Source organism: Globicephala melas, chromosome 15, assembly GCF_963455315.2.
Source record: "Globicephala melas chromosome 15, mGloMel1.2, whole genome shotgun sequence".
NCBI classification, from domain to species: Eukaryota; Metazoa; Chordata; class Mammalia; order Artiodactyla; family Delphinidae; genus Globicephala; species Globicephala melas.
Window position 1 is genome coordinate 72,264,897 of NC_083328.1, and position 27,240 is coordinate 72,292,136.

The window sequence follows — 27,240 nt, forward strand, 5'->3', positions numbered from 1 at the left end:
GGTGTTTTTCCCAAGACCATATTCTAAACATCTTACACTTTAATCTTTACCTCTGAGTATGTTTCCCAGGGGACCCATTAGACTTAAAAGCCCTGCAGAAGTTCCTTGAGGACAGCAACAGCGTCTTCAGGCCTACTGTACCTCCAGCAGCTCTCACTGGGCAGGGCGTGTTGTAGATGCTTCAGAAACATTTACTGAATGCATTTGAATGCATTTGCTCCTGCTTCTCTGTTCTGTCCCTCTGTTGTCCCAGCAGGAGAGTTCTCATCAGACATCCAGGAGAAAAAGATGAACCCTTTGGCAGGATGCCAGCAGGACCAGGGCTGTGGGCCCGCTTCTGGGTACCTAACCATGGGAACAGAGGTCAAGCTAACTGGTTACTACAGAGCAAGGTCAAAGGGGCCTGGCTGATGTCGGTGCTGTGTGGTTAGGGTGGAGGCTCAAGGGGATGGCTGGGAGGCTGGAGGTGGCAGGGATGGGTGGTGGTGAGGGACAGACTTTTCTTGTAGAGCAAATCATTTAGAAGTTAGACTGGTCCCCAGAACCCAGAAAAACCCTCACTTTAGTTTCCACTATTGGAAACTCCTTCATGAAACAAATATATATGAAGTGTCCACCGTCCCAGGCATTGCAGCAGGGACGGTGACCTCAAAAGGCCAGGACCCCAATGCTTGCTCCTCTCACTTGCTTTGTCTCCCAGGCAAGTTACCTCACCTCCCCATTGCTGGCTGACATTTGCTGAATGGTTATTACTATGTGCCCGGTATGTGCTAACTGCTTTATAGACACGATTCCACTTCACCTTCTCAACGGCTTCGTTAGGAGATATATATATATAGTCATTCCATCTTTATAAAAAAGGACACAGGTTCAGGCGGGTCAGCGACATGCCCAAGACGCACAGCTCACCTCCGGGCCAAGGGGAGATGTGAACCCAGGTCCAGTGGAGTGCTGAGGCTGTGTTCTTAGGCACTATTGTGCTTAACGTCTACAAGCTTCGTTTCCACAGCTATGAAATAGGTACAAGCAATTCCTACGGCACTGGGTTGTTAGCGATTACATAACCGATGTGAGAGGCCCAGGAGGTGCCCAGTGAACGTCCACTCTGTTCTCCTCCCCATTTCCTTCGTCCCCTGCGCCTCAACGCTTCCCTGGGCTGGAAGGAATGATGGCCCCATTTGCCGTCTCTCCAAGGACAAATGTCTCTATCCCAGGGCCGGTGGTGTCTGGCACACAGCCAGCGCTCACTGAATGCTGTCGACCCAAATGGATGATCTGGGCTCTCTGGACAGCAAGGTGGGGATCCCACTCGGTCCGTCGCTAGTGCCTGATGCAGCGGGCTGTGGCCGGTACCACGAAGGCAATTCTCTTGGTGTCACGTAACTGCTCTCAAGCCACTGGAATGCTGAGGTTTTTCTCAGCAGAACGGAGCAGAAACAGATGGAGGTGGTCCCCTGAGCCCTCCTGACAGAGGAGGTACCAGAATTAGGATGAAGGTATTCTAGGTCCAGCGTGATGTCTCAACTTTCTCCCACGGGCAAACCCCAGCTTGTTCTCACCCCCACCACGCCCCCCGACTGCAGACATGCTCATATACTGGGGGCATTAACCTTCCTTCCACTGGAGGCCCCTGGGAGAGGCGGTGGGCATGTAAGCACTTAAAACTCAAACCTGGAGGTCAGCACCTCCTCCCTGCCCCCCTCCTCAGCAGAAGCCCTGGAGCTGGAGGCTTCGTGGGGACAGATGCCACAGCCTTGGAGAGACAAGTCACATCCTCAGCTTCCTTCAACCTGTGCAAGCACTGAGTTGCCATGGCGACACTGCAGCCCTGAGACGCAATGGCTGCAGACAGCATGGGTGCTTCCAGGGCTCAAAGCTGGGGGTGACTCTGTCTGGCCCTGGAGGCCAGGCGATTGGGCAGGCTGGGTGGGGGAGGAGGAGAGGGAGCCCTCCTCCAGGCTTGACTGGTAATTGCTGCTAAGTGAGGGGCTGTCATTGAACCCAACATGCAGGTAGTGGGGCCCCCCCGCTCTGCACCCTATAATTACTGCACCAGACAACACCTTGCTCCCTGTGCGAGGAGAGGGAGATGGGGGGGAGAGCAGGCAGGAAGCTCTCATCCACCTGAGCCAGCGGGGCTCTGGCAGCCTCTCCCCACTGCCGGAGCATCCTGCACCCCAAGCAGCCTCTGGCAGGGGCAGGGAGGACCCCGGCTCCTTCCGCCTGCTGGCTCTCCCCAGGTCATCCGGTGTAGAACGCAAGCTTCCTTTAATCCTAGCCTCTGAGCTTGCAGCATCCAAGGGGGGCAGAGGTGCAGGAACCAGGTAAGACACCGCCTCAGGGGAGCCCTGGGTGTCACACCTCCATTTGCAGAAGTCTGCATTGTGAAGCTGAATTGGTAGCAGGAGACCTTGGTTCTAATTCCTCCTGAGCCAGAGGCTCTGGAGACCTCAGGCTAGTCACTGCGCCCTCCTGGGCCTCAGTTTCCCTAGCCGTAAGACGGAGAGTGGGACTCAGTCATTCTTAAGGACTCCTCCACAGCAGGGGCTGGCAAACTCCAGCCGACAAGCTGATCCCTGGTTTTATAAGCAGCTTCCACTGGAACGCAGCCATGCCCTTTCGCTTCTGTATCTCTGTCTGTGGCTGCTTTCCTGCTACAACAGCAGACCTGAGCAGCTGCGACAGGGACCATATGGCCCCCAGATGGAAAATATTTACTATCTGGCCCTTTACAGAGAAAGTTTGCTGACCCACTTCTAAAGTATGAACGCTCTCCTAGGCTTGATGGACTGGGCTGGTGTGGCTCTGATCTGATTAGAACAATTCACAACAAGTCCCGTCCTAGTCTCTCTACCGGAAGACACCAGGGTGGGTCCTCCTCCCACGACCCCTGCCTGAGTTTGGATAGTGGCGGCAGGTCGGGCAGTTTCAGGAGCCGAAGCATGGTGCAATGGCGCCACCTGCTGTGAGTGCCTAAAAGCACTTGTGCCCGGAAGGACCACTGGCCAGCAGCTCTCACAAGGCAGGGGAACAGCTCACAGGAGCAGACCAGGCCTCAGAACCATCGCACATCAGAGCTGGCATCTCACCTCCTCCCTCTCCATTTTATAAAGAGGACTTCAGTCTAGAGGGGTGGTGCGACTTGTCCAAGGTAGGTGAGCAGAAGGCCCAGGTCCCAGAGGCCCATAACCCTTCTGTGTATGGTCCATGGACAAGCACGTAGGCATACAGTCCTGGCCGTGAATCCTAGCACGGCCGCTCGTTTAGGGTCTCGGTCCTGTGGCTGTTAAAGAAATTTCAAAATACATACTTAAATGACATTTAATCTGTTACCAATATTGACTTGACCCTCAGAACAACACTGAGATAATTATTATCCCCACTTCACAGATGAAAAAACCGTGGTACAGAGAGGTTAATAATTTGCTTAAGGTCACACAGCTAGTAAGTCACAGAGTCAATATTCAAATCAGGCTGTGAAAGCATTAAAGTCCCCAGGATATGAAACTCGGTACCTATTTTTTCCTGCCTGCAGGTGTGGTGGGGCCCTAAGAGAGGGCACTGGGGCTCAAACAGGAGCACGAGAGACATAGGAGGCCTGGAGTATGACCAGTCTCCCCAGGAAGGCCCCAGGCAGGGAAAGGAGGGGAGAGGTCAGGCCCACGCCTCCCTGCCTGCCCCCATACCTCCAGGCAACACAAGGTGGCCGGTGGACCGTAAACCCTTTATTTCCAAACTATAAATAGATCTGCTCTCTGAGAAAAGACGCTCTCCAGGCGATGAGGCCCCATCTTCTCCATCTCCCGTTCCTAACTGGCCCACAGTCCAAACCCGTTATACCTCTGAAATCACCACCTTGGCTCTCAGAGCCTGGCAAGTGGCTGTGACGCCAGCACCGCTTGGGCCCCGCTCTGGCCAGGTCTGAGGCTGGCCTGGTGCTCACCCGTTTGACCAACTCCCTGCCCTGGCCCACCACGTGGTCACGTGCTCTCGAGGCCAGCCTGGGAGAGCCCGGCCTGCTGCTCCCCAGCAGCTGGGAGGGGCCGCCCGGGTCCCCGAGCTGCTGACAGGTGTGAAGGCTGGGGAGCGGCCTGCTTCCAACCTGTCCCACGGCTGATCACTGCTGCCCCTGGGCCACAAAGCGCCCCTCCTCCTCCTCGTTGTCCTCTTCCTCCGGCTGGCTGGTCCGGAGCAGCAGCTCCAGGTCGGGGCTGGAGCCCAGCCCCTTCACGGGCTTAGGGCCGCTGTCACCTGAGGACAGAGGCAGCCCAGTTACAGACCCAGTACCGGTTTTCTTGGTGTGGCCTGACATGAGCATGTGCAGAGGCCCCCAGACCCCCCCACCCCCACCCCCTGGAGACGGTCCCTGTGACTTCTCGGAGGAGTGGCGGTGGCGAATCACCAGGCAAACTTCCTCAATGAGAGGGACAGCCGGTGCAGAGGCAGCTGAACTGTGCAGACCACACCGCAACTGCTTTGGGGAGTCAAGAGCCACCTGCCTCTTTCTGGCAGGGCTGGTGGAGGGGAGCCTGTGGGGCTAAGAGTCGCGGGGAGAACGTCATCAGGAGACGGGCTCTGGTTACCTCTGGAATGCAGGGCTTTGAGGGCGATGTGCAGGGATATTCCCGAGAGGCAGAGGGCGAAGCCCAGCCAGTTCAAGAGACTGATCTGATCGCCCAGCAGATGAGCTGCCAACAGCAAAGTGCAGACTTCCTGCAGGAAGGGGACGTGCTCAGGAGGAGGAGGTGGAGGGCAGGGGCCCCGGGCACACCCACAGGGTAGAGCCAGACCTGCCAAAACTCCCGGGGCCTGGGCAGGCTGGCCTGCAAGGCAAAGGCGGAAGCCTCCCCAAGCCCAGTGAACCAGCCTGTGACGCTTTTTCCCCCTTTGTGTTACTGAGATGCAGCAGGAGGAGGTGCTTTTCACAGGGCTGTCAGGACGAGCAAACAAATGCAGGCTGGGAGCACAGGGTAGCAGGCCCACAGCCATGCCCACAGGAGTGGAGGAAGCTGCCCTTCCAGAAGGCACCTGCGGATGGAGAGCCTCTGCTGCCACAGGGGAATGAAGTCACACTGGGCTCTATAGGACACACACTGGTCACGGGGTTTTTCGTACACACTGACTGCAAATGGGACCTGTCAGACGATGCATTCTGAGAAGCACAGCTTATGCCTCATCATTTGGTTGGCAAGACCCTCGGGGAACTCTATGCTTCTGGCTTTAGGCAACACTGCTCCAGTATCAGTGTCTGCCTGGTCCATGGCCCTGAGCAGGAAGGAGTGAGAGAGGGTGGGGGAAGGAAGGGGAGAAGTGATGAGAGGAGAGGGTAGGGGTGCTGCTGGACAGCAGTAAAGGCAGGATTGGCGAATGCAAGGCATGCATGATAAAACCATCCCTTACTGTGCCCATGGCAGACATTACCAATCAATCACAGAACTCTACGCTAATGAGTCTGACTGGGGGCTTCTCAATCCTGGCTCCAGGTCACTGCCAAATGACCAGAGCTGGCATTCTTGGTAAACCGTAAATGCATCCCAGGACTAGTGGAGTCAGACTTGGCTTTGAATCCCACTCGGCTACCTCCTAGCTGTATATCCTTGGGTACGAGCAGCTCTTCATGTCTGTTTCCCCATCTGTGAAGCAGGGATGTGCATCCCCACCTCACAGGGCCATGGTGATGGAAGGAGTGCAGGTGACAGCAGAGTGCGCAGCACCCTAACTAGGCATTTCCGTCTCTTCTCTGCAGGGCTCTGGGATGTAGGAGCTGGGACAGCTCAGGGGTCTCCCCTCTAAGACAGGGCTTAAGACTGTACTCCCCTCCAAGACTGTACCTTAAAAATGCCAGCAATGGAGAGAGTGAGGCTGGAGGTTCTGGAGACCAGGAGGAACTCAGAGAAGCCCAAACCAAAGGCGAGAATCCCGCCAAGGAAGAGGCTCCCAAGTACCCGCAGGAGCAGCCCCGTGTCCTGGAAACGGAAGATTTTCTCAGATGTGGACAAATGGAGACCTGCAAGCAATGGGAGGAGAGAGCGGGAGGCCATGTCCTGGGTGTGCCTGCCTGGGCGGCCTCACCCTACCCAGCAGCCGGGTGAGCTTTGCCTCTGCTGCACTGCACACTCACTGCACCTGCTGCCTGTCTGAGGCCCTGAGCACAAGGACGGAAGGTGTCAGAGAATCCCACGGAGGTGGCCTGAGACTTGGGGAAACCAGGGAAGCCCCGGGGCAAGACAAGCCAGAGATCCTTATAGGGAGTGATGGGGAGGCTTCTGAGCCTCTGGACTAGAGTAGAGGGGGCTGGCACTTCAGAGGAAATCGGGCAGAAGCGCCTTGCTCCTTCATACGTCATGTACCTACCCGTCTTTGGGGGAGGAGGGGTGGGGGAGGGTGACTTCATGTGGCCTTGGCAGCTGTGATACCCAGTGGGCCAAAGAGAGACGGGACAGCCCATCACATGAGGACTGTCAATGTCCTGGGCCACTGGAGGAGTACCTTAACTTCAGGTGGGTCACCTCTAAACAGGGATGAAACTCTATCTGTACAAACCTTCTCCATTTAGTTACAAAGCTGTGGGGTTTAGCCAAGACATGCCCCCTTTCTGGACCACAGTTCCCCCACTGAATAATTAAAGGGTTGGGACTAGACTGGAGAATATAATTTGATGAACAGTTCTCAAAAAGTAAACACACACGCGTACAAAGACCTGACAAAACCACGGTCCCTTGTTCCAGAGACACCCACACAGGCCTCCATGCACCAAGTTGCGCTTAGACTTCCAGAGGACCCTTGGCCCTCCGACACTGCCCATCTGAGAGAATGGTTCCTTTCCCTGCAGGAAAGGCCCCTGGTATAGAAGCAGGCGTGAAGCTGAACCCCCGACTCAGCAAATGGACACCTGTGGGAGCAGGAGACTGGCCGAGTCCTGTGAGATTTTGGGGGGGAAGCACCAAAGAAATGCAGAGTGACAGTCCCCCCGGGGAAACAGCCTCCCGAGGTAGGACATCTTGTCTGGTGCTGGGCTCAGCAGTACGGCAAAGGCGCTGGCAAATTGAAGGGAATTCGGGGAAGAGCAACATAAGTAATGAAGGCGCTTGGGGGATTAATTTACCAGAAAAGATTAAAGGAGCTAAACCGCTGCAGCTCTGCTAAGTGATGACCAGCAGGGGCTCTCGGGTGGGGGTTTGCAGAGACGGGGAATGGTGTGAACACCCAGGAAGGGAGGGAGAGTGTGGCGTTTGGTGAAGGGGGCATAAGGAAGGAATGGAGAGAGATTTTAAAAGGGAAGAGAAAAGGAGGCTGCAGAACAGAAGTTTCCTGGACGGCGGAGCTGCAGAATAATTTTCTCCGAGAGGTCTGAGACACTTCACTGCGTGGAACTTAAATGGACGTGGGACGGAATTCTCTGTAATAACCCCGAGGACAGAAGGCACTCAGAGAGGAAGGATAAACAGATAGGGGACGAAGACTCGTTCCAAAACACTGGGTAAAGGAAGGCGGTGGGCCCCCTGCCTCCCCTTCCCCCAGCCCCCCAGCCTAGACACATCATCCTGCCTCTGCTCTGGGAGACGCTGCTCACCTGCCTGGGCTCCTGTGTGCCGCCCTCTCCCCTCCCCCTCTCCCTTGCCCCAGAATTGTGCACTCGGCCAAGGCCAATCCCCGACACGTCTCCCCACGTCTGAACCTACTGTTCCCCCTTCCTGGGACGCCCGCCCCAATCAGGCTGTCAAAATCCCATTCATTCTCCAAAATGCACTGTCTGGGAAGCCTTGACCTGCCTTTCCACCCCACCATCCTGGAGCAATTCATGACCCTGTGCTCCTTCTAAAAGAAAGAACGCATCATGGTTAAGAGGAGGGACGCCGGAGCCAGCTGCTGGATCCAAATTCAGGTGCGTTTATGAGCCACGGGACCTTGGGCAAGGCCATCTCTACTTCTCTCTGCCTCAGCTTCTTTCATCTGCACGATGGGGCAGTAACAGCACTGGCACACAGGCTTTGGGGGAGTATTAAAGGAGTTCATACGCTTAACTTGATCAGAACAGCCCTGGCATACCTTTAGGGCTGTCTGCATTCACCGTCATCACCGCCTGGTGCATTTATTCTACACGCGCTTTCTACGTAGCGTTTATGTGCTGGATTCCAGCCATTTGGTTTAAGTGTCTGTCCAGCCCCCAAACCAGGCACTGCTAGGGAAGGGACCACCATCTCTGATCTCCGTAACCTCTGCAGCTACCACAGTGACAGGCTTGAGGTGGGGATGGGAGCTTTGCTGCACTGAGGTGCCCCCGAGGTGGACGACCCCACGTACCTTCAAATACGGCAAAGAGAGGGAAGAGCCCCAGAAACATGAGCGGCTGCAGGTGGAACATGGTGTCGATGGGGTTCTGGAGCCCTGCAGAAAGGGACACGGGCGAGCCATCAGGCCTGGCCCGCCTCCACCCCGCCTGGCGCCTAGGCCCCGCACTCACCAAGTTCCGCCTTCTGCAGGAGCATCTGCGTGAGTGTCCAGCGAATACCCCCAATGAACGAGGCACCCAGCACCAAGGCAAAGCCCTCAGCGTTGAACTGTGTGGACTTGTAGGTGAACATGAAGAGGCCCCCGGCGATGAGAAGAACCACCAGGACCAGCGCCGCACGCTGAAAGGATGGGGAGCAGTTGCAACCACCTTGGGGGTCTCAAGTTCACACCCAGAGTTTGGGGGCCAGCAGCCACCTTGGCTGCCCCTGGGGCGAGACACCCTTCTACCTGCCCCACCCTGGGGTCCTGGCCAGCCCCTGCCCGTCGGTGTAGCAGGGCTGACATCCAGCCAGCATGTACCGAGATCCTGAAATACGGTAGTGCTTCCCTACAGCTGTCCTAGGTCCCCACGTGGCCCCAGTGGCCCCCCCGGACCCAGGGAGCAAAGGGCTCTTGCTGTACAGCGGGAAGCCCGCAGGACCCGCTGCCCCTTGAACCCTGTCTCCTTTGGTCACTGCTCCTGCCATACCGGTTTCTAAATATTCTCAGTAGCGCCCTGTGTCTAGGTCTTTCCTCAGCGAGTTAGCGCCACCTGGGCTGGGCTTATCTCCTCGGTCACACGCAGTGACAAGCCACTGCTCAGGTTCCCCTTGTTATTCTTAGCATCTGTGGGGGTAGGAGGAACACAAGAAAAGCTGGGGCCTCACCAGCTCCTCCAGCTTGAAGATCAGAGAGAAGATCAGGATGAAGAGGACAGCCGAGGATTTGGTCATCGTGTACCTGCGAGGGGAAGTCACCCATGACACACCGCTGCAGCTGGGGGCGCGGACCCACAGCACAACCAGTGGGCTGCAAAGGGTCGGGGGGAGACCCCTGACTTCCCTGAGGGCAGCAGGGCAATCTGGATACAAAGACCAAAGTAAGGCGGCCTGAGTCATCTGGGCTGATACCTGACCTTTAATCGGAAGAAATCTATGCCTAAGAGGCCTCTGCTTATCACCAGGGAGAAACTGAGCTTCCTGAGTCCTGTTATTCACCGACCCCTCAGTGCAGACCAGGATGAGGCGGGAAGGAGAGAAGGGGAGAAAGAGAGAAGGCAGAGGCTGTGCTCGCTGAAGCGCAAAATCTGAGATAAGAAAATAACTGTTCCGCCTGCCCCTCTGTGCCCCTTTCTCCGCTGCCCTGTCACCATTCCGTCTGAACCCCCGGCTTCCCCAGGCCACCTGGCAGGGAGGCACGACACCCCGTCCATGCCTGGCTCACTGCAGAGGCTGGCGACTTCCAGGTGAGCTGCTGGGTGCCAGGGAGGCGCGGAGAGAGCAAGGGGGTTGGGTCCCAGAGGGCAGTGTGATGGCTGGCCCGTCGGCCGGGCACACAGACACGGTGCTGGACAGAGAGCCCCCAGGGCGGTGCTGGGCGTGGCCGGTACTCACAGTGAGACGGTGATGTAGAGGAAGCTCCAGTTGGACAAGCCCACGTCAAGCGCCGTTGCCAGTGCTGCAGAGACACGGGCCCCACCGGACACGCAGCCAGGGCAGGCCCGTACGGGTGTGCCCGCAGTGAGCACACTTCTCCGTGAGGCGCCCGAATGCCCCCTGCCTTGGCCTGTAGGCCTGCCTTTCTCTGGGGTCCTCCCCGCCTTCCTTTCTACCCAGCAATTGAAGGGTTAACTCCTGGCCCCCCCAAAAGAGGAGGGGGCGGCAATCCTCCACCTGACTGGCTGCGGCCACTGCGGCTCCCACTTGTTGAACGCTTGGAACATCTCCCTGAGGAGGGAGGGGTGTTAGTCGGACCCTGACGCTCCCCGACTGGAAACTGCAGAGTGGCTCCCGCCTCCCTCAGGATGAAACACACACTCCTCTCGGAGGACCTGGCCCCCCAGGATCTGGCCCGGCCACCTTCTCGGTTCGCCTTTCTCCCCCTTCCTCTTACCAACGCTGAGTCCTCAGCCTCTCGAGACACTTTCAGTTCCCTCTCAGACCTACCCACGCCGCAACCCCACCCAGGCACACGAGTGCCTCCCGTCAACTCCCCCTCCGGGTCTCAGCCCACTCAGCCCCTGCTCCGGAAATCCTCCCCTGTGCCCCGTGGCCCCCAGGCGCCCCCTCTGCCGCCCGAGGGCAGGCACCCTGTGCCCTGCTCACTACTGTGTCCAGGCCTTGGTACCTGCTCGGTGTGTGTGTTCAAGGGCGCGGGAACGACCGGCCACTGCTGCACGGCCCCCCCCATCCCCGCCCGGCAGTGCGGCCGGGAGAGCCTAAGCTTCAAGCCACAGAGGCTTCCTTCCTTCTGGTCTGGGCCTCTGGCTTCCCGAGCTCCCTCCTGCCTCCAGGGCCCTCCCCGGACCAGCCCGCGGGCACGTACCTGTGGGAGCCACTCTTCTGAGGTAGTCGGTCCAGCTCAGCACCACGCGGGCCCTGTGGCTGGAGCACTGAACCAGGGCCCTGGACAGGGCAGAGAACAGGAAGATCACAGCCAGGTGCAGCATGGTCATGAAGAGGGGGAAGTGGAAGCTCTGTATGGAGCCCAAGCACAGAGCACAGACGGCGGTGCTGTTACTGCCTGCTGTCAGCCCCCGGCTCCCGCCTCCCGCCTCCCTCCTCGCCTCTACCTGGTGGCGGGGCGCTGCTTCAGCAGCTCACGAGGGCGCCGCAGTGTACAAGGGGCCTTAGGAACCCCACGGCTCCCCAGCTCATCCTGCGTGTCTCCCCCTCCCCTGATTTCCCCTCCATCCCAATATTTAAGGGGAATCCCTGGTATGGCCCTGTCGCGTCACTGGTGTGAGTGGCTTCCAGTGTGACTAGTTGAAGCCCGTGCCTCCCTGCTGTTAATACTGGGGGCGCTGTAGCCCTGGCCACAGCCATCTCCTACCCGGCCGGGCTGGCGAGGCCCCCGCGTTACCTTGGTCAGCCACTTGTTGTAGAAGGTGATGCCGATGGAGAAGCAGTAGTAGAGAAGGACCAGCCCCAGAGTCAACACCGCCCTCCACACAAAGGCCACGTCGAGGGCCCACCTCCCCATCCGTGGAAGCTGCAGCTCCCCGGCTCTGGTCAGTGGGGGCGGACCTCTCCTGAAGATGCCCGCAGGGCCCGCAGGAAGGGCCAGTCGAGCTGGACCCACGACTTTCAACAAGCGTGTCTCCTGGCTGGCGCTCTCGCTGCCTCCATGATCGGGAAGCATCCCCTGAGCCCTAGACTCTGTTCTCACCTAAGGGGCTGGTGGCCCGAGCCGACCCTCTCCATGATCAACTGCGTACACGACTCGCCGGACCCCAGGGCTGAGGCTAGAAAGAGGAAAAGGCCGTTCCGGTGGCTCTGGAGGGGGGGGGCTACCCCACGTGTCCTCCCCAGCCCTGGCCCGCGGGGAGTGGAGCGAAGTGGACAGGACCGCAGGACGCAGAGCTCCCTGTCACGTCCACTCTCCTGTCACTTCAAGCGGTTCTCCATGGATTTCCACCAAAGTGACCTTTTAAAAATGTAAGTCTGATCATGTCAGAGAAGACTGCATCCCTTCAGTAGCTCCCAGGCTCCTACGATAAAGACCAAAACCCTTCCCTGGCTACGAAGGCCTGCTCCGCCCTGCCGGACTCTTGGTGTCCTCGTCCTGCCACAGGGCTTTCCTTTTCCCAAACACATCGGGCTCTTTCCTGCTGCCCCAGGGAGCTGAACGCTCTGCCCACCCTTCATTCCTTCCTCAGCAGATCCTACTTATCTTCAGCTCAAATGGCATTTCCTCAGGGAGCACCGCCCCCCCCATGGGCCCCCCTGAGATACAGGCTGCTCCCACGGCTCCCCTACTTTTCCTTCATCGTGTTTGTGTGAGGCTGTGTCCCCCAAGGGGCTGTGCACTCCGAGCACACCGGAGCCACAGTGCCCATGTCAGCTTACACCCCCACCTGGCACACTGTGCGTTCCCTGTATGGTTTGATGGCTCGATGCAAGAAAGGGCATGTGATTTTCAGAAGATGGAAACGAACTGGTCAGTACTAGGGCGTGGACTACCAGTCAGTCAGAATTTGAGCTAAGTCTATATGCCATAGTTTACATCCTTTACCAGAAAAATAAATTCATGACAAAAAAAAACAAAACAAAACAAAACAAAAACCAAACCGGAAAAGCCACACCTCCCATGCCCTAGCCTCTAACCACCACTCCCATGGAGGCAGTGCCTGCCTGAGGGTCTTGCCAGAGGGAACCACTCCCTGCCTCCCTATCAATCCAGCCGAGCCTAATGAGTGTCCAGAGCAGCAGGCTCGCAGGCTCGGGGAGACCAGGCGTGCCCGGGACCAGTGTGACCCACCTGCTGCCTCATCTCCTCCTCTGAGACACTCCCCCCCCCCCCCGATGAAATGCCACCTCCTTCTGGAAGCCTTCCTAGAACCATCCGATCAGACATACCTTACCTCCCCCACCCCTGGTCCTTTCTAAAAGGAGAAATCACATCAGTTCTACACTCTGGAACCTGGCTTACCGTGTCTCCTCCCCCAAGGCAAACTGGGAGCTGGCACAAGGTTTTGCCCAGAGGACACCCTAGGCTGTGGCTCTCTTCAGGAAACTCTAGAAACCTGTGCTGCTTTGGGGAGACTCTCCTAGCTTTTAGTGAGTCGGGAATATGGGAGGACAGTCCACATAACTAAGAACTGTTCGGCACCCTGCATGACTTCAACATCCACAGAGGTGAAAGATCTATTTATAATTCCCTGAACTTACAACCCAACTCTGTTTCACATGTAACACAAAGTAAATTTTCCATGGGTCTCCTAGGCACTAAAATGTCCAATAATACCTATACCATGTACACTGAGGGGAGACCGAACTGTTTTTGATAAAACGGTACCACGAGTTCCCAGTTTGGAAAAACGACCTCATCTGCAGACACAGCAGGCATGGTTTTCAAGCTGCCAACGCGACATGGCTGCAGCCACCTGCACTGTGGCTTTCATACCCCCAGAGGCTCTACCAGAGGTGAGAGCGCCCACTGCTTCTTCGTAGTTTCTAGTACCGCAGGGCCCAGGAACTCACATACTGAAACATTTTATCATCAATTATTTTCCTTTTATTTCCCTTTTATATTATGGTTAGGGGATCGTCAATTTTTTAAAAAAAAATTATGTGTAGGCCATTTTCATTAACCATAAATTTCCTTTGCGGATAATAAGGGGGGTTGTTACCAAAATATCTGTCGTTCAAAAGAAGGTGTTGTATCCAGTGGGTTGAGAACCGCTGTGCTAGGTGATCTCCTGTGGTCCCATTCCTTGACATGTGAGCTTACCTCTCCCCAGTGTGGATCCCTCTCTCCGACCTCCTCAACTCCACAAGAATATCCAACTGCCTCCTTGTCCTTTTCGGTTGAATATCTAACACCAGGTGTCTCACACATAGCCTGTCCAGGGCTGCCTCCTGTTTTCCAGGAGTAATCCACCCTCCGTCCAAACCTCCTCTTCCCACCTCAGCCAGGGGCACCATCACCTGGTAACTCAGGCCGGAAATCTTGTTCTCACCCTTGACTCCTCTCTTTCCCTCGGTCCACATTCAATCAGCAAATACTGTCTCCTCTATCTTGAAAAAATATCCCCAATAAGGTCCCATCTCCTGACTTCCACCACTACCTCCGAGTCACCATGCTCCCTGCCCTACACAATGCACTGGCCTCCTATACGGTCCTCTCTGCTTCTGCCTGCAGCCCTCACAGTCAGACTCCTCTCCCCCAGCCAGAGAGTGCAGCACGGGGGCACCAAACCTACATCTAACAGAACTTCAGGCCTATGCTCTTTCCTCTACACCAATGTTTCCCAACTTTGGCATTATTGATATTTGGGGCCAGATAATTCTTTGTTGGGAGAAGGCCTGTCCTGTGCACTGGATCCCTGGTCTCTGCGCACTAGGTGCCTGTAGCATCCCTTCCCCCTCATCCCAAGCTGTGACAACCAAAAATGTCTCCAGGTGTCGCCAACTGTTACCTGGGGGCAAAACTGCTCCCTGTTGAGATCGACTGCTGATGTCCCACAGGCAACCACGGGGCGTGTTGGCACTAAGGGAGCTTTCTCCTGGCACTCCCTCCCTGTGGTTCCCCCAGGGCTCCCATGCCAGGGCAGTCTGCACCCTCCTGTGAATCGACTTCTTGCACCTTCTGGCTTCCAGTGGGGTTCCTGCTCCAACACTGCCACGCCTTCCCTCCACCGTTCAAATCCTACCCTTCCTTCCACGAGCCAGTCCAGGTCCCCCACCTGCAGAACGTCCCCATGCCCATCCCAGCCCACGCAGAGCACCTTCTCAAAGTCAAGGAGGCTCCTAACTGGCGTCCCTGCTTCCTCTCCCCCGCTACAGCCTGGAGTCCACCAATCAGCCCCAGAGGTGGTCTGAGCACAGAAAGCAGACCAGGCCCTCTGGGGCTAACCCTGACTCCTCAGCAGGCCCAAGAGGAAGGCCTTCCACCCTCTGGCCTCTGCCCATATCTGCAACCTCATCTTCCCTCCCGCCCACCCGCCACGCTGGCCCCTCGTTTGTCCAACACATCAAGTCTGTGTCTTTCTCTGCATTTGCTGTTCCTTCTGCCCGGTACACTCCTCCACAGACCTGTGCCTGGCTGAACGTCCTGGGCGAGGGGGAGCCCTCCTAAGCCTCCTGGCACCTCCCACTACCTGACGTTTCCTTGTTTGTCCACGTGCTCACTGCCCATCTCCGACTCCCACCCCACCGCGGGACGCGGCCTCCCCAAGGGCAGGGCCGGGGCCGCGTGATGCCCGCCTGGACCACGTCGCGGGCGCTCGGAGGCCCGGACCCCTCTACGACCGGGACACTGAGGCCCGGGATAACGAGCTCCCCGGGGGGCCCGGAGCCGCGGCGCGCGTTGCCAAGCCGGGATCCCGCTCCCAGCCCCGCCCGGGTCCACCCCCCGACCCCGGGAGGGCGCAGAAGGGCCGCCGCGCGGCCACTCACCTCGGCCGCGGAAGCTCCAGGCCCGGATCCTCCTGCCGGAAGTGCGAGGCCAAGCGTCGCCACGGGGGGGCAGTTCTGCCGGAAGCCGCTGAGGGCCGAGAGGGGGCGGTGTCGGGGGCGGGGAGGCGGTCGGGGGCCGGTCCTCCTGTGCCGTCTGCGGGGCCCATCGCTGTGCGCTTCCGCTGCTTGGGAGACCCCTGGGGCCTGACGCCGAGACTCCCCTCGTTCGGTGTTGTGTCTCCTGCGCTCAACCAGGGTCTCGGTCTGGAGCCTCGGTGCCTGCTGCGGAGCCCTGCGCATCGCGGGCAGCCAGAAAACAATTACCTACTCACAAATTAAGTATTTACCGTATTCCAACACAGGGCTGGGCAACCATGGAAACACCGAGCTGCATCTCTCCTGGGCTTTTTCTTCTGGGAGCTCAAGCCAGCTGGGGAGTGATGTCAGAGGCATTAAGTTTTAGGACTTACAAGATCCGTGGGAGAGAATAAATAATAAACATTTGTGAAACATCTTCCGTGGGCCTGAAAACTTTATAAGAATGATCTCAATTTCATTGAGTAAGGGGAGAGCATCCCAGACAAGAGGAAATAAGGAGGCGAGGAGAAGGCTGGAGCCCGGCTTGGAGTCCACTTGCTTATAAGGAGAGTTAACAAAAACCATGGTTGGAAAAGTAGCCAAGGGCCAAGTTGCAGTAGTCCCCAAAATGCCAGCTAGGGAGTTGAGGTCTTACTCATCTTTCAGGATGGATTAAAAGGGTCAGAGCAGGTCGAGAGAGAGAGAGAGAGAGAACCATTTAGGCCAGGGCAGGCTAGGGTTGCAGAGTGAAGCCCAGTTTGGGACTTTTTGCCCCTCCTGGACTGTGGCTCTAAGGCTGGCTGCAAACAGGAGTCCTTGCAAGTGACTCAGCTGGGCTCCCTGGCCTCTCTGAACAGAAGGCCCAAGGCCAGAGTGTAAGCAGTTCTTTATGCAAACCGCTGCTGCCCCGCCCCCACCAGCTGGCATCACCAGGCCTTCGTTCATTCAGCACTTACCAACACCTACAATGGCACCCAAGCTCTTGGCTTTATTGAGTCCTCAAGGCTGCACGTACTTTCTATGCCTTTTGAAAGCGCTTGTCCTCGCCCCCTTCTCCTTCAGAGGCAAGATAAAGTATCTACTTCATCACCGCCCTCATTCAAGCCTCCCAGCTACTAAGCCTGAGGTTTGAGCGACAGAGACAGTGTAGAGCACCAGCTGGCAGGCTGGGCACTAAGCAACAGCGACACACAGGGTGAAGAACATGTCTTCTTTGTCAGGCACTAGTACTCGAGCTGTTCCCTGGCTGTGTCCCTGGCAGGGAGGAGAGGGAGGCCATGTCCTCGGGGGTGTACAGTATGCCTTTCCCTGCTATACCTGGCGGGCCTGAGTGGAAAGCACTTTGTCCTGGTGTGACAATCTGTGAGCATCCTTAACCAGCAGGGGTGTGTGTGTGTGTACGTGTGTGTGCAGGCATGTGCGTGGTGGGGCAGAGTCGCTGAAGAGGAGGAAGGGGCTCTGGGAAGGCGGCTGAGGGCTCTAGCTGGAGCTCTCCAACGTCTCCCAGACACAGTGAAATGAACGCTTGTCAAGGTGAAAGCTCCCTTGGGAACGGAGCAAGTACAGAGAAACAGCTGTTAATGGGAACCAGTTTGTACATGAAAGAGTATTTATTGAAAACATGGTTACTGACAGGAAGCTCCTGGCCACTCTCAGGTTACAATCTTGGCTCACAACTGGAAGTGTTTACCTTTTTTTTTTTTGGCCTCCCATTTTATTTTCCCTCAAATGTTCCATCCTAGGATAGGTAGATCTTATATAAATATATATACATGTCTGTATAAGTATGGCCTATAGTAAAGAAAATATATAGTACACTCTTCATTGGGCAGTACCCACCATGCTAGGCTACCAATACTGAATGCCACCGTGTCCACGCGTGTCCAAGGAGACGGGCTGTGCGTGTGGTTTACAAGTGCTGCAGCACCAGGGAAGCCTCACTGGCACAGCTGTGGCCTCCGCTGGCCCCAGCCGGCTGAAATCATGGCCAATGGCAGAAATCACAGCGCTGGGGGAGGGAGGAAGGGAGGCTAACCTCCCGAGGGCTGGAAGGCCAAAGGAAAGCAGACCGGAGGGGCCGCAATTAGGTGAGCTGGGAGCTTTCTCCCCGAGGAAGGAGAAGATATAAATGTGGCGCGAGGGGAGTGGAATCTAGTGACCTCACCACAGTCTAGACCCAGGCTTCATCTGGGCTCTTCCTTGAGACTAAGAGGGTGGGACTTGGCCTGCATGTCTCTGACTTGCCAGGATGAGAGACAGAGCTTGTAGGGAGACACGTCCATCTGCCCAGACAACTGCGTGGGCAAGAGGATCCGGTGGCTCCGGAGACCAGAGATGTCAGAGATGAACCTCAGCAGCACGTCGGCCCTGGACGAGGCCAGGTGAGCCCTCACGAAGACGGCAAAAGCAAGGGCAAGGCCGCTACTGAGCAAAGGCCAAGGCTTCCACTTAGATCTGAGACACGGGCCCGGGTCACCTGAAGGCAGCCTCTCCAAGGCTCTCAACATGCCCAGCACGTCTGTCCTCTGGGGCGGCCTTTCCTGGGCCAGCTCTCGCCCGCTTGGGGATCCAGGCAACTGGCGAGCAGGGTCAGGAAGAAAAGGTGAGTGGCCGTTGTTAACTCCGGCTCAAGAAGCAGTTTCTTGGCCTGGAAGGCAAGGGCGTCTGCTGTTTATTCCTCACGGCCCGACCCCAGGCTCCCCGGTGATGGGGACGGCAGAGCACCCTGCCTTCACGGCTCAGAGTGCACAGGGACCAAGAGGAAGCTCTGGGTGGCCCGAGGTGGGTCTGAGGAGTGACTGGCATTGACTGGCCACCACGGTCACTATAGATTCTGTACAAGCAAAAGACAAGGCACCAGACTGTGAGTGTTCCTCCTGGGCCGCAAGTCCCTTGCTGGGTACCGTTGGCTCCGGCTCTGGGCTCAGCCGTAGTGATAGACAAAGTCGTAGCTGCTGGGCTCCTTGGGCACTGGCGGCGGGGCCTCGGGGATCTGGATGTTCTCCAGGTCCAGCAGCCGCAGCTTCATCTCCATGCTCAACAGGGTGTCCAGGTCACTCTTGGTCAGCTCGCTGGACATGTCCTTCCCCAGAAGGGCACTGAGGCCGTCGATCCAGATGCAGTACTGTGAGAAGCAAGTTGCAAAATGTCACTGGTGGACCCTGGTCAGCGGGAGGTCCTGCCAAGTCCCTTTGCTGACAGGGCTCACACAGCCTCTTTGGGCCCTATTCAGTACAGGCAGGACTTATCTGGGATAAGAGCAAAGGTAAACTGGGAGGTGATTGTTCACTTTCCCAAAAGACCTTTTGATTTTTATAAGGGATTTACATTTAAACTCCCTAAAATAATATGAAGTGTGATTTTTAAAAATGCAATTAATAAATACAGCAAAAAAAGAACTAAGAACAGGGACACCAACTAGTTTCTCTTTAGAGAAACCTGAAATTGCCCCGGAAATTTGTACTGGTGGGGGGGAGCACATATTAGGTGAAAAGGCAGGAAACAAAAGGAATATCTGTAGAATCTCAATTTTGTTTCAAAAAAAAGTTAAAAAAAAAAAAACAAACAACCGTCAATAAATGTTAAGAATAAGTACTAGAAAAACTGAACTAGAGGGTCTCGTGACAAGAGGGAATAACAAAGAATTCTCAGCCCATCCCTCCCTAACTCCTGTTCCATCTTTTTCCTGCCTTTGCTCACCTGTCTCCCACCTGCTAGTTCTTCACTTCTTCCCAATCAAACTCCACTGGCAGCTCAGGCCCTGCCTAAGGGTCTCCTCTTTCAGAAGCCCCACCTCCAGTTCCCTCCACTGGCTCTCAGAGCTCACCAGACATGTATGCTCTCAACCACAGCTGCTTTTCAATATCTAGCATCTTCTAGTGCTATAGCTGAAACTGTAGTCCCCGTGTAAAGAGGACCAGATCCACCTGGCTTCAAAGCCCAGGTCAGATCCACTACAACATATGCCCCAGAGCCCTGGAGAGGGAGGATCTGTCAGGCTCACTTGGGTGGGTGGCCACGCGGAAACTGAAAAGAGGAGCATTTTCCTAGTTCCAGGCAAATAAGTTATTCCTAGTTGATCCTGTCTTTCTAACGACAACCTACCACTGCTGCTAAGAGTGACCTGGAGAGCCCAGCTCAGGGGGAAGGACCCCCAGCATGGCAGATCCTTGGTGTCGGCAGCCTTCGTCACACTCTGGGGCCCCTGCCTTTAGGGGGATGTTTCTGTTCTGCCCACCCCTCCCCTCCAGCTGCAGGCACAGAGAAGGCCTGGCTGCCCAAGGCAGCGCCACGCTGCTCACCTCATACTTATTAGGTGCAATGAAGTTTAAGGTTTCGTCGGGGTCATACAGGATGGAGAAAGCCAGTTCCAGCACCTCCTAAAGGAGAAAGGGCTTCAGTTATTTGGAGCAAGGGAATGGCCTGAGCCCTACATACCAAGAGCTTGGTCAAAGTCCTAGTGACTTGGCACCACCACCAAATATGCTGATTCAGATGAGATGTCATCAAGGTCCCAGGGCTCATGCACAAATGTGGCTGGAGATGAGGGCACCGGTAATCAACCCTCACTAACCCACCTAAGTCATGCCTAGGATGTGGTGATACTTTCTAAGATTGGAGAAAAATCATTTCTCAACACTCGGAACCTTTGAATGTCAGAGTCCACGACTGTATATTACCTTACATATATATCTGGGTAATTAAACTGAAAGTCGTAACAGTTTAAAAAAAACACCACAACAGAAACAAATTGTGGCCAAAAATGGGACGACCTGAGCATCAACAACATAACTGTAATGACTGAAACAAATATAATAGGCTTAAATCCATGAGTTCACAATACCACTAAAAAACCAAAGCAAAACACATGCACAAAATAGGTCACTATTGGATGATACCAGGGAACTAAGTCCTTGTTTTAAAAGTAGGTACATAAAAGAACAGAATCAAGCATTTATCCTCCCTTCTTATAAACTGCACCACTGGGAAACCACCATAGATGATGGCAAGTTTCTCTTTAGAGAAGTAGTTGGACTAATAAACGAAAAGGGATGAGCGCACTAGAATATCACTAGTTTGCAAACCTTAATTTACTCATGAAACGAGGCACTGAGCATCCAGAGTCTGCTAACATCACAAAAAAGACAGACAACCAGACATTATGTGCCTCTTGATAGAACAGAATACCATCTAGGAAGGAGTCTGGCCAAAATAAAAAGGTCAAGCCTGAACTGGATCAAGCCTCTAGATCTCTCTACCAATTTACAGATCTGGGACAGAGGAATGGGCTCAACTACACCACAGGGAGACAATCAGCAGATTTCAGACTCTGGGAAACTACCAAACAAGCAACCTGGTTTCTTCAACTAATAAACTGCAAAGAGAAGGGAAAAAAAAAGAGCTGCAAAAGATGGAGGAGGGGCTTCCCTGGTGGCGCAGAGGTTGAGAGTCCGCCTGCCGATGCAGGGGACACGGGTTCGTGCCCCGGTCCGGGAGGATCCCACATGCCGCAGAGTGGCTAGGCCCGTGAGCCATGGCTGCTGAGCCTGCGCGTCCGGAGCCTGTGCTCCGCAACGGGAGAGGCCACAGCGGTGAGAGGTCCGCGTACCGCAAAAAAAAAAAAAAAAAAGATGGAGGGGGAACTTACGAATTAAGAAACTTAAAAGACTTATCACAGTGCAGAGACCCTATTTGGATTCTGATTTAGCAAACTAAGTGGGTATGAGTGTGTGTATGTGTGCATGCGAATACACATACACATATTTTTATAGAGAGAAACGATGACATTTTTAAGACAATTAGTGGAAAATCAAACATCAATGGCATACTTGATACTAAATAACAACTTTTTATTTCCTTTTAGGTGTGCAAATAGTACTGTGACTATGTTAACAGAGTCCTTATAATTTAGAGATTCATTCTAAATATTTACAGAAGAAACGATATAATACTTGAGATTTTTTTCAAAGTAATAAGGGAAGAGGGACAAGTGGATGGGTAGACTTTGCCCTGGTTGATGAGGCTGGGTGAGGCGTCTATGGGGGTTCTATCTATCTTGGTGTCTGTTCAAACTGTTCTTAACAAAACATTCAGGATGAACTTAATGTGAGACAGCATGGGGGCGAGAGGTCACGCACCTAGAAAGCAACCACCACCGACTACGCTCCACGTATCACTGTGACAGCAGCTCAGACTCTGGGCTGCCTCTCCACTCACCTTGTTCTGTTTCAGAGCACTTTTCTCTTTCATGTGGGGACAATCTTTCCCAGTGACAATGGCCTTAATGTCTGCAACAGGAACTGATAAATGAGGGGAATTAGTTTCTGGAAGCTTTATGTTGCAAGTTGGTCCTTGCATCAGTGCTGGAAGGGACGGCCCAGCCCCCAGACCCACAGGGCTGTATGAGCTCAGGGAGGGTTCCCCGCTCCGTGGTCGCTTCGCCTGGACTCTCTGGCCTGCTGCGCTGTGTCAAGTCTAACTGGGGGTGGGTTCAGGGCTTCTGCACTGTCTGCCTAGGGAAGGGGGCCTCAGACACTCACCTCACTTCCACTTCGTGGCGATAAAGATGACAACGGCCACGAGAGCCAAGGCAGCTAATAATTACTCTTACCCCCTGCCAGCCATTGTTCTAAGTGCTTTACATATAGGACTCACTCAATCCTCTGATGAGGGAAATGTGGCTATTATTCCCATTTTACAGAAGAATCCAAGGCAGAGGGGAGAATTAACTTGTAATTAATTAGAATTAACAGCAGAGCCAGGATGTGAATCCAGGCAGTCAGGCTTCAGAGCTTCTGCTCTTAACCACCGCCTTTCAATTTAGTCTTGTATCACCCTTTACAATCTGCAAAACCCATACCTGTGATCTCACTGAATTCTCCAAACAGCCCCTTGACCCCTAGGCCAGGTGGAGATGACCTCTGACCAATGCGGAAATGGGTTCAGAGAAACAACCGGCCCAAGGCCAGATCACCAGTCTGAAGCAGCCAGGACTAGAACTCAGGTCTCCTGACAGCAAGTCCAGCTACCATGACACCCCAACAGAGGAAGGAACTTACTCTTCTCCTGCAGGGATTCGAATGTCACCTCCCCTTGAGGGTTGTCGTCCAAGTCACCGTAGTGCAGGACCTTGTGGTTCAGGGCCAAGCGGCAGTACCAGAAACGCTCTGGAACACAAGGGAAGACAGGCAGGTGAGCAAGGACAGTTCCGGGAGAGGCCTGGGCACACGAGGGGCAAAAAGACGACTCATTCCCTGCCTGCTCCCCGCAGGGACTGCCCGGGCAGGTGCCCCACGCAGTGCGGCGGCTCCGGGCAGTAGGGACAGACGGCCCAGCGCTCAGGCCCTCAACTCACCTTGCCTCCGGCGATTCCCAATCTTTCGGAAGCTGCTCCCCTCACAGAGCCGGTTCAGGCGTTGCTGCTTGATCAGCTCAAGGATCTCGGGCTGGATCTTCTCCCTCAGCTCCCTGCGGTGGACATGCACCGGAGTAAGGAGAAGGTCACGGGGACAGCAGGCCTTCTGAAGGGAGGCAGAGCTGGCACACCCCCACCCCCACCCTGCCCCATCACGGCATTTACACAATCGGCGGGGACTGGAAGTCATCCTGACTCATCCTCTCGGACTGGCGTAGTCGCAGAATCTCAGAGTAGCTCAGGCTCCGCAGTTTGCTCTTGAACTGATCCAAAGAGTTGGGTTTGGAGGGCAAAGCCCGAGTGATCTGCTCCCGGACTACCTGCATAACCTGAGAGAGAGGAAGGCGGCCACCTCAGCCCTGGTCTGATAAACGGATGCCAGGCTCTGCCCTCCGCGGTCCTGAGCACGGTGGGTACCACAGGCATCCACTGGGCGAGTAAGAGCACTGATTCTCTACTATTATCTCTTCTCAGTTACGTAGGACAAATGATGGATGGTGACAAATGGATTTTTTTTTTTTTTTGGCTGCACCATGGGGCATACAGGATCTTAGTTCCCTGACCAGGGATCGAACCCGTGTCCCCTACAGTGGAAGCGTAGAGTCTTAACCACTGGACCGCCAGGGACATCCAGACAAGTGCTTTATTTCTCATACATTCTGGAGTCAGAGAGAAGTAGGTTCAGATCTCAACTCTGTGCTTCAATCTTCTCCTTGAGCAAGTCACTCAACATCCTCAGGGCCCCACCTACTCATCCTTAAAGCTAGAGAAAGGAAGACACATCTTCGACAGAGGTTGCCACAAGCATATGAGTGAGACGCCATCTGGATGCACAGTGCCTGGCACACTGTAGTGTGTTCAAAACATGTGATAGTTCCCTTAAAACAACAACAGCTAAGTAAAAAGCAGGACACCATCTGCACATCCAGTCGGCTCCCCACCAACGAAGGAAAAATCTACAGCAAAAAAAAGACCAGAGGGGCTTCTTTGGTGGCGCAGTGCATAAGACTCCGTGCTCCCAATGCAGGGGGCGCAGGTTCGATCCCTGGTCAGGGAGCTAGATCCCACATGCATGCTGCAACCAAGAGTTCGCATGCCACAACTAAGGAGCCCTCCTGCTGCAACTAAGACCCGGCACAACCAAATAAATTAAAAAAAAAAAAAAAAAGACTAGAGGGAAACATAAAAATGGTCATTGTCGCTGGATAGGGGAATTATAGATAACTTTTTCTTCTTTATATTTCACAAATTTTTTACAATGAGATGAGCAGCTTCAAAAGAGCCAACTCCTAGATAATCAGCTTTTGAGGGTCTAGCAGTGCTGTCAGAGGGTGGACTCAGAACGCATCCAGAAATGGCTACTGGTAAGTACCCCTGACATGCACTTCACTGCGGATCTACCCCGATGTCTCCATAACATCTGCAGTTCACAAAACTGCCACAGTGCCTGCACAGAGTAAGTGCTCAGTAACCCACAGCTATCACCGTTATGTTTATCCTCCTGCCCCCGAAGGAAGGCCGGAGGGGCCAGTACTGGTCCACTGGGCAAATGAGGGGCCCAGCAGGGAGACACCTGCTCAGGGTTACAGAGGGGACTGACGCTCTCAATGCCTCCGTCTTGTGACTCAGTGCTGCAGACCACACTGTCCTCCAGCTCAGGTATTCCCCAGGCTCTGGCCAGCTGTCACAGACTGTCCTGGGAGGGTCTCAGCCCACAGGCCTCAGAGCTCTGTGACACCGACCTTGTTGAAGTCCTCAGCTGTTGCCCTCATCTCCTTCCAGGTCTTGTTCAACAGCTGGATGCAGATTCCAAAGAGCTCTTCGAACGCTCGGTCATGGGTGAAGAACATCGGGTGGTAGTCGTTGCGCCCTTCATTTGCTGTGGAAGAGGAGAAACAGGGAAAGGATGAAGCTGGGAGCCCATGTCCAGAAACCTGGGATCCTCCACACCAAAGTCTGGAGGAACAAAACCAGACTGAGGACCGAGAAGGGTAGTGGATGGGGGCGTAGCTACTGAGCATGCCAAATCACCAGCTCAAACGAGCCACAGCCACGACCCCCATAGACAACAGCAGACGGATTATAGCTCTCTCGGTCATTCTTAAAAAAGTACAGTAAGGCTGTCCAGTCCCATGGACACCTAACTCTATACCGTCGAGTCTCACCAGGCTCCTGAGTACAAGGAATGGCTGAAGGAAGGGGGCAGCCACACAGACTTACGCAGTTCCCCGACCTGTAGGATCTCACAGAGCATTCTGGTGAGCTCAATGGCACTGCGGCCAAAGGGGCACTCGTGCTTGTCTTCTCGGCTGCTGTTCTCCAGGACAATCTGTGGGCAGAAGAGGAACGGGAGGGTGAGGGAGGCAGGGAGGCAAGCGATGCGGCATCAACACAGAGAAAGCTGTTCCCCAGCCTTTACCCGGATGTAGGTGTCCTGATGGACTTTCGCCAAGTACAGCATGTTGTCCAAGGCCAGCATTCCAGGAGGAGTCTGGGTAAAGTCCATTGCTGGGTTGATATGGTTCTGTAGAAATAAACACACCCCATTTGAGACTCGGTAGACACTGCGTGCGAGCTCACCTGAGGGGGATCCCGATCACCCCTCCACCATATGCCGCCCGCAAGTCACACCTGCCTCTGTTGTAGCTCTTGTCACGTGCCCATCTCTACTGCGAGGCCGTGAGCTCAAGGCCACTGGACGGTGCCTGACTCGTCTTACATCCCCCCTGCCTAAATACTGCTGGGTGCCGAGCAGATGCCCAATAGGTATTTAAATGAATTAGCTCCATTCTCAAGTTGTAGCCTATCACAACATATCCACTCCAGATTTTCAAAGAACCTAGCTGCTTTGATAAGAGATCCCCTCTCCACTCATTCGGCTGACCTCCTGGGCCCTCCTACAGATGGGTTTGTTTCAAGGGGCCAAATGTGGCACATAAACTTGTGAACCTGCCACGGCCAAAGCAAACCAAGTGTCAAGGCCCCTCCAGCTCCTTAGTGTCTTCTGTGCCGGGGCCACCATCATGTTATGAGAGAGGGTTGTCAGGGTTCTGTCTGGGTGGCCCTCTGACTCCCTGTCAGGGGAGAAGGTCTACCAGTGTCCATGCTCTGCGAAACTCACAGTAAATCCCAGCATCTTGTAGTCCTTGGTATACATGGCTTTGCGTTTTTCAGTCCCACTCCCGGGGACGTTGCTAGGGTCAGACTCTGCATCAAATGCAATCCTCCTCAGTTCAAATATAATGTCTCTTTGAGCCTGGGAGGTGAAATAGACAGTCAGCAGGTGAGTCGGCTAGTCAAGGGAAACAAGGAAAGGAAAGAGTGGGTAGAGCTTTTCCGGGCAGAACTCTGGTCCCGATCGATCTTTGAGGAGGCATCACCTCTAGCATCGCAGGACAGAGGTGGGCTTGGCCCAGTCACCCAGCAGAAAGGGACCATGGTGAGGCACAAAGCTGACACAACTAAGCACAGCTCCTGACACACAGCAGGTGCTCGATACACAGGGCGGAATACACCACATCAAACAGCACACGATGCCAGCCAGGAAAGCTCTGTCCCACTTAGAACCAACCTGGTCATTGGGGTCCATCTTGGTCATCATCCTTTCTTCCAGAAGGTTAAAGGTCAGCACTTGCAGGACATACAGCTGATGGGCCATCTCAGTTTTGATGGGGCGGTTCCCTCGGATCACATGCTGGAGAGAGCAAAGGCAGGGAGCAGAGGGTTGGACTGATTTTTACTGAAGAGTCACATCCATGCTGGTGAAAAGACAGTACGCTGGGCAGGGGACAGGGTTTCCTCCCCCACACAGGGAGTTCCAGAAGGGGATGGAATATGAATGGGTCTGATTCAGGCAGAGATGATTCACTGCAGGCCTCAAGGGCACCATCTTTTTTTGTGCACGCCCCTGGCCGGGGAAGTAACATTACGATGCGGGAGATCAGCCGCTGGACCTCATTCCAATCGATCCAGACAACAGAGTGTGCGTGAAGAGTCGCTTGCAGAACTGGACAGTACAATTCTTTTGTTTTCCCTTAGAAAAATAAAATGTTTTGGATGGCCTCACCAGGTAGAGAGGTTCCGAAAAGATCATTTTCTTTCAATCATCTCGAGACACCTACACAAAGAGGGGCACCTAACGCTCCTTGTCCGGCCCCCTTCTCTCCTACTGGTGTCCCTCCCCTTCCCTCTGCTCATTCTGGGTATGTCCCCCTCCCCATGTCCCCACACCACATCCCTCTCCTCTCCTCTAATTCTATCCTCCCCACCCACTCAGCTCACCACCTCCTCCCTGATGCCCACCAACCTTAGGTCCTTCTCCACCTCTCACGCTCCATCTCTGTCTTGTTCTACATG

The 27,240-nt window shown here is 54.9% G+C and overlaps 2 protein-coding genes across 9 annotated transcripts in view; both read right to left on the minus strand.

Annotated features, from left to right (window-relative positions):
• Window positions 1–3,305: 3,305 nt before the first annotated feature.
• Window positions 3,306–15,544, minus strand: SLC35C2 (solute carrier family 35 member C2). 3 transcript variants are annotated; one of them, XM_030848818.2, is made up of 10 exons: window positions 15,393–15,544; window positions 11,356–11,737; window positions 10,819–10,969; window positions 9,888–9,951; window positions 9,162–9,234; window positions 8,465–8,633; window positions 8,305–8,388; window positions 5,832–6,007; window positions 4,584–4,713; window positions 3,306–4,251 (listed from the first exon to the last, which is right to left on the minus strand). In XM_030848818.2, the coding sequence occupies exons 2-10, from the start codon at window positions 11,632–11,634 to the stop codon at window positions 4,118–4,120; spliced, it is 1,260 nt and encodes a 419-aa protein (XP_030704678.1). In that variant the 5' UTR covers window positions 11,635–11,737; window positions 15,393–15,544; the 3' UTR covers window positions 3,306–4,117. The 3 variants fall into 3 exon arrangements, with proteins under 3 accessions (XP_030704678.1, XP_060140732.1, XP_060140733.1); XM_060284749.1 differs by lacking the exon at window positions 9,888–9,951 and having other exon boundaries at window positions 10,819–10,898; XM_060284750.2 differs by lacking the exons at window positions 11,356–11,737; window positions 15,393–15,544 and having other exon boundaries at window positions 9,162–10,220; window positions 10,819–10,904.
• A 1,617-nt stretch (window positions 15,545–17,161) lies between these two features.
• The window catches only part of ELMO2 (engulfment and cell motility 2), a 38,402-nt gene continuing 28,323 nt past the window's right edge, over window positions 17,162–27,240 (minus strand). For all 6 annotated transcript variants that reach the window (XM_060284738.1, XM_030848721.2, XM_060284739.1 and 3 more), the window contains 11 exons: window positions 26,456–26,578; window positions 26,006–26,140; window positions 25,304–25,408; window positions 25,105–25,213; window positions 24,627–24,763; window positions 23,050–23,213; window positions 22,825–22,937; window positions 22,529–22,636; window positions 21,687–21,769; window positions 19,772–19,849; window positions 17,162–18,594 (listed from right to left, as the gene is read on the minus strand). In XM_060284738.1, coding sequence (XP_060140721.1) covers window positions 18,394–18,594; window positions 19,772–19,849; window positions 21,687–21,769; window positions 22,529–22,636; window positions 22,825–22,937; window positions 23,050–23,213; window positions 24,627–24,763; window positions 25,105–25,213; window positions 25,304–25,408; window positions 26,006–26,140; window positions 26,456–26,578 — 1,356 coding nt within the window. In that variant the 3' untranslated portion in view covers window positions 17,162–18,393. The remainder of the gene's footprint in view (window positions 18,595–19,771; window positions 19,850–21,686; window positions 21,770–22,528; window positions 22,637–22,824; window positions 22,938–23,049; window positions 23,214–24,626; window positions 24,764–25,104; window positions 25,214–25,303; window positions 25,409–26,005; window positions 26,141–26,455; window positions 26,579–27,240) is intronic.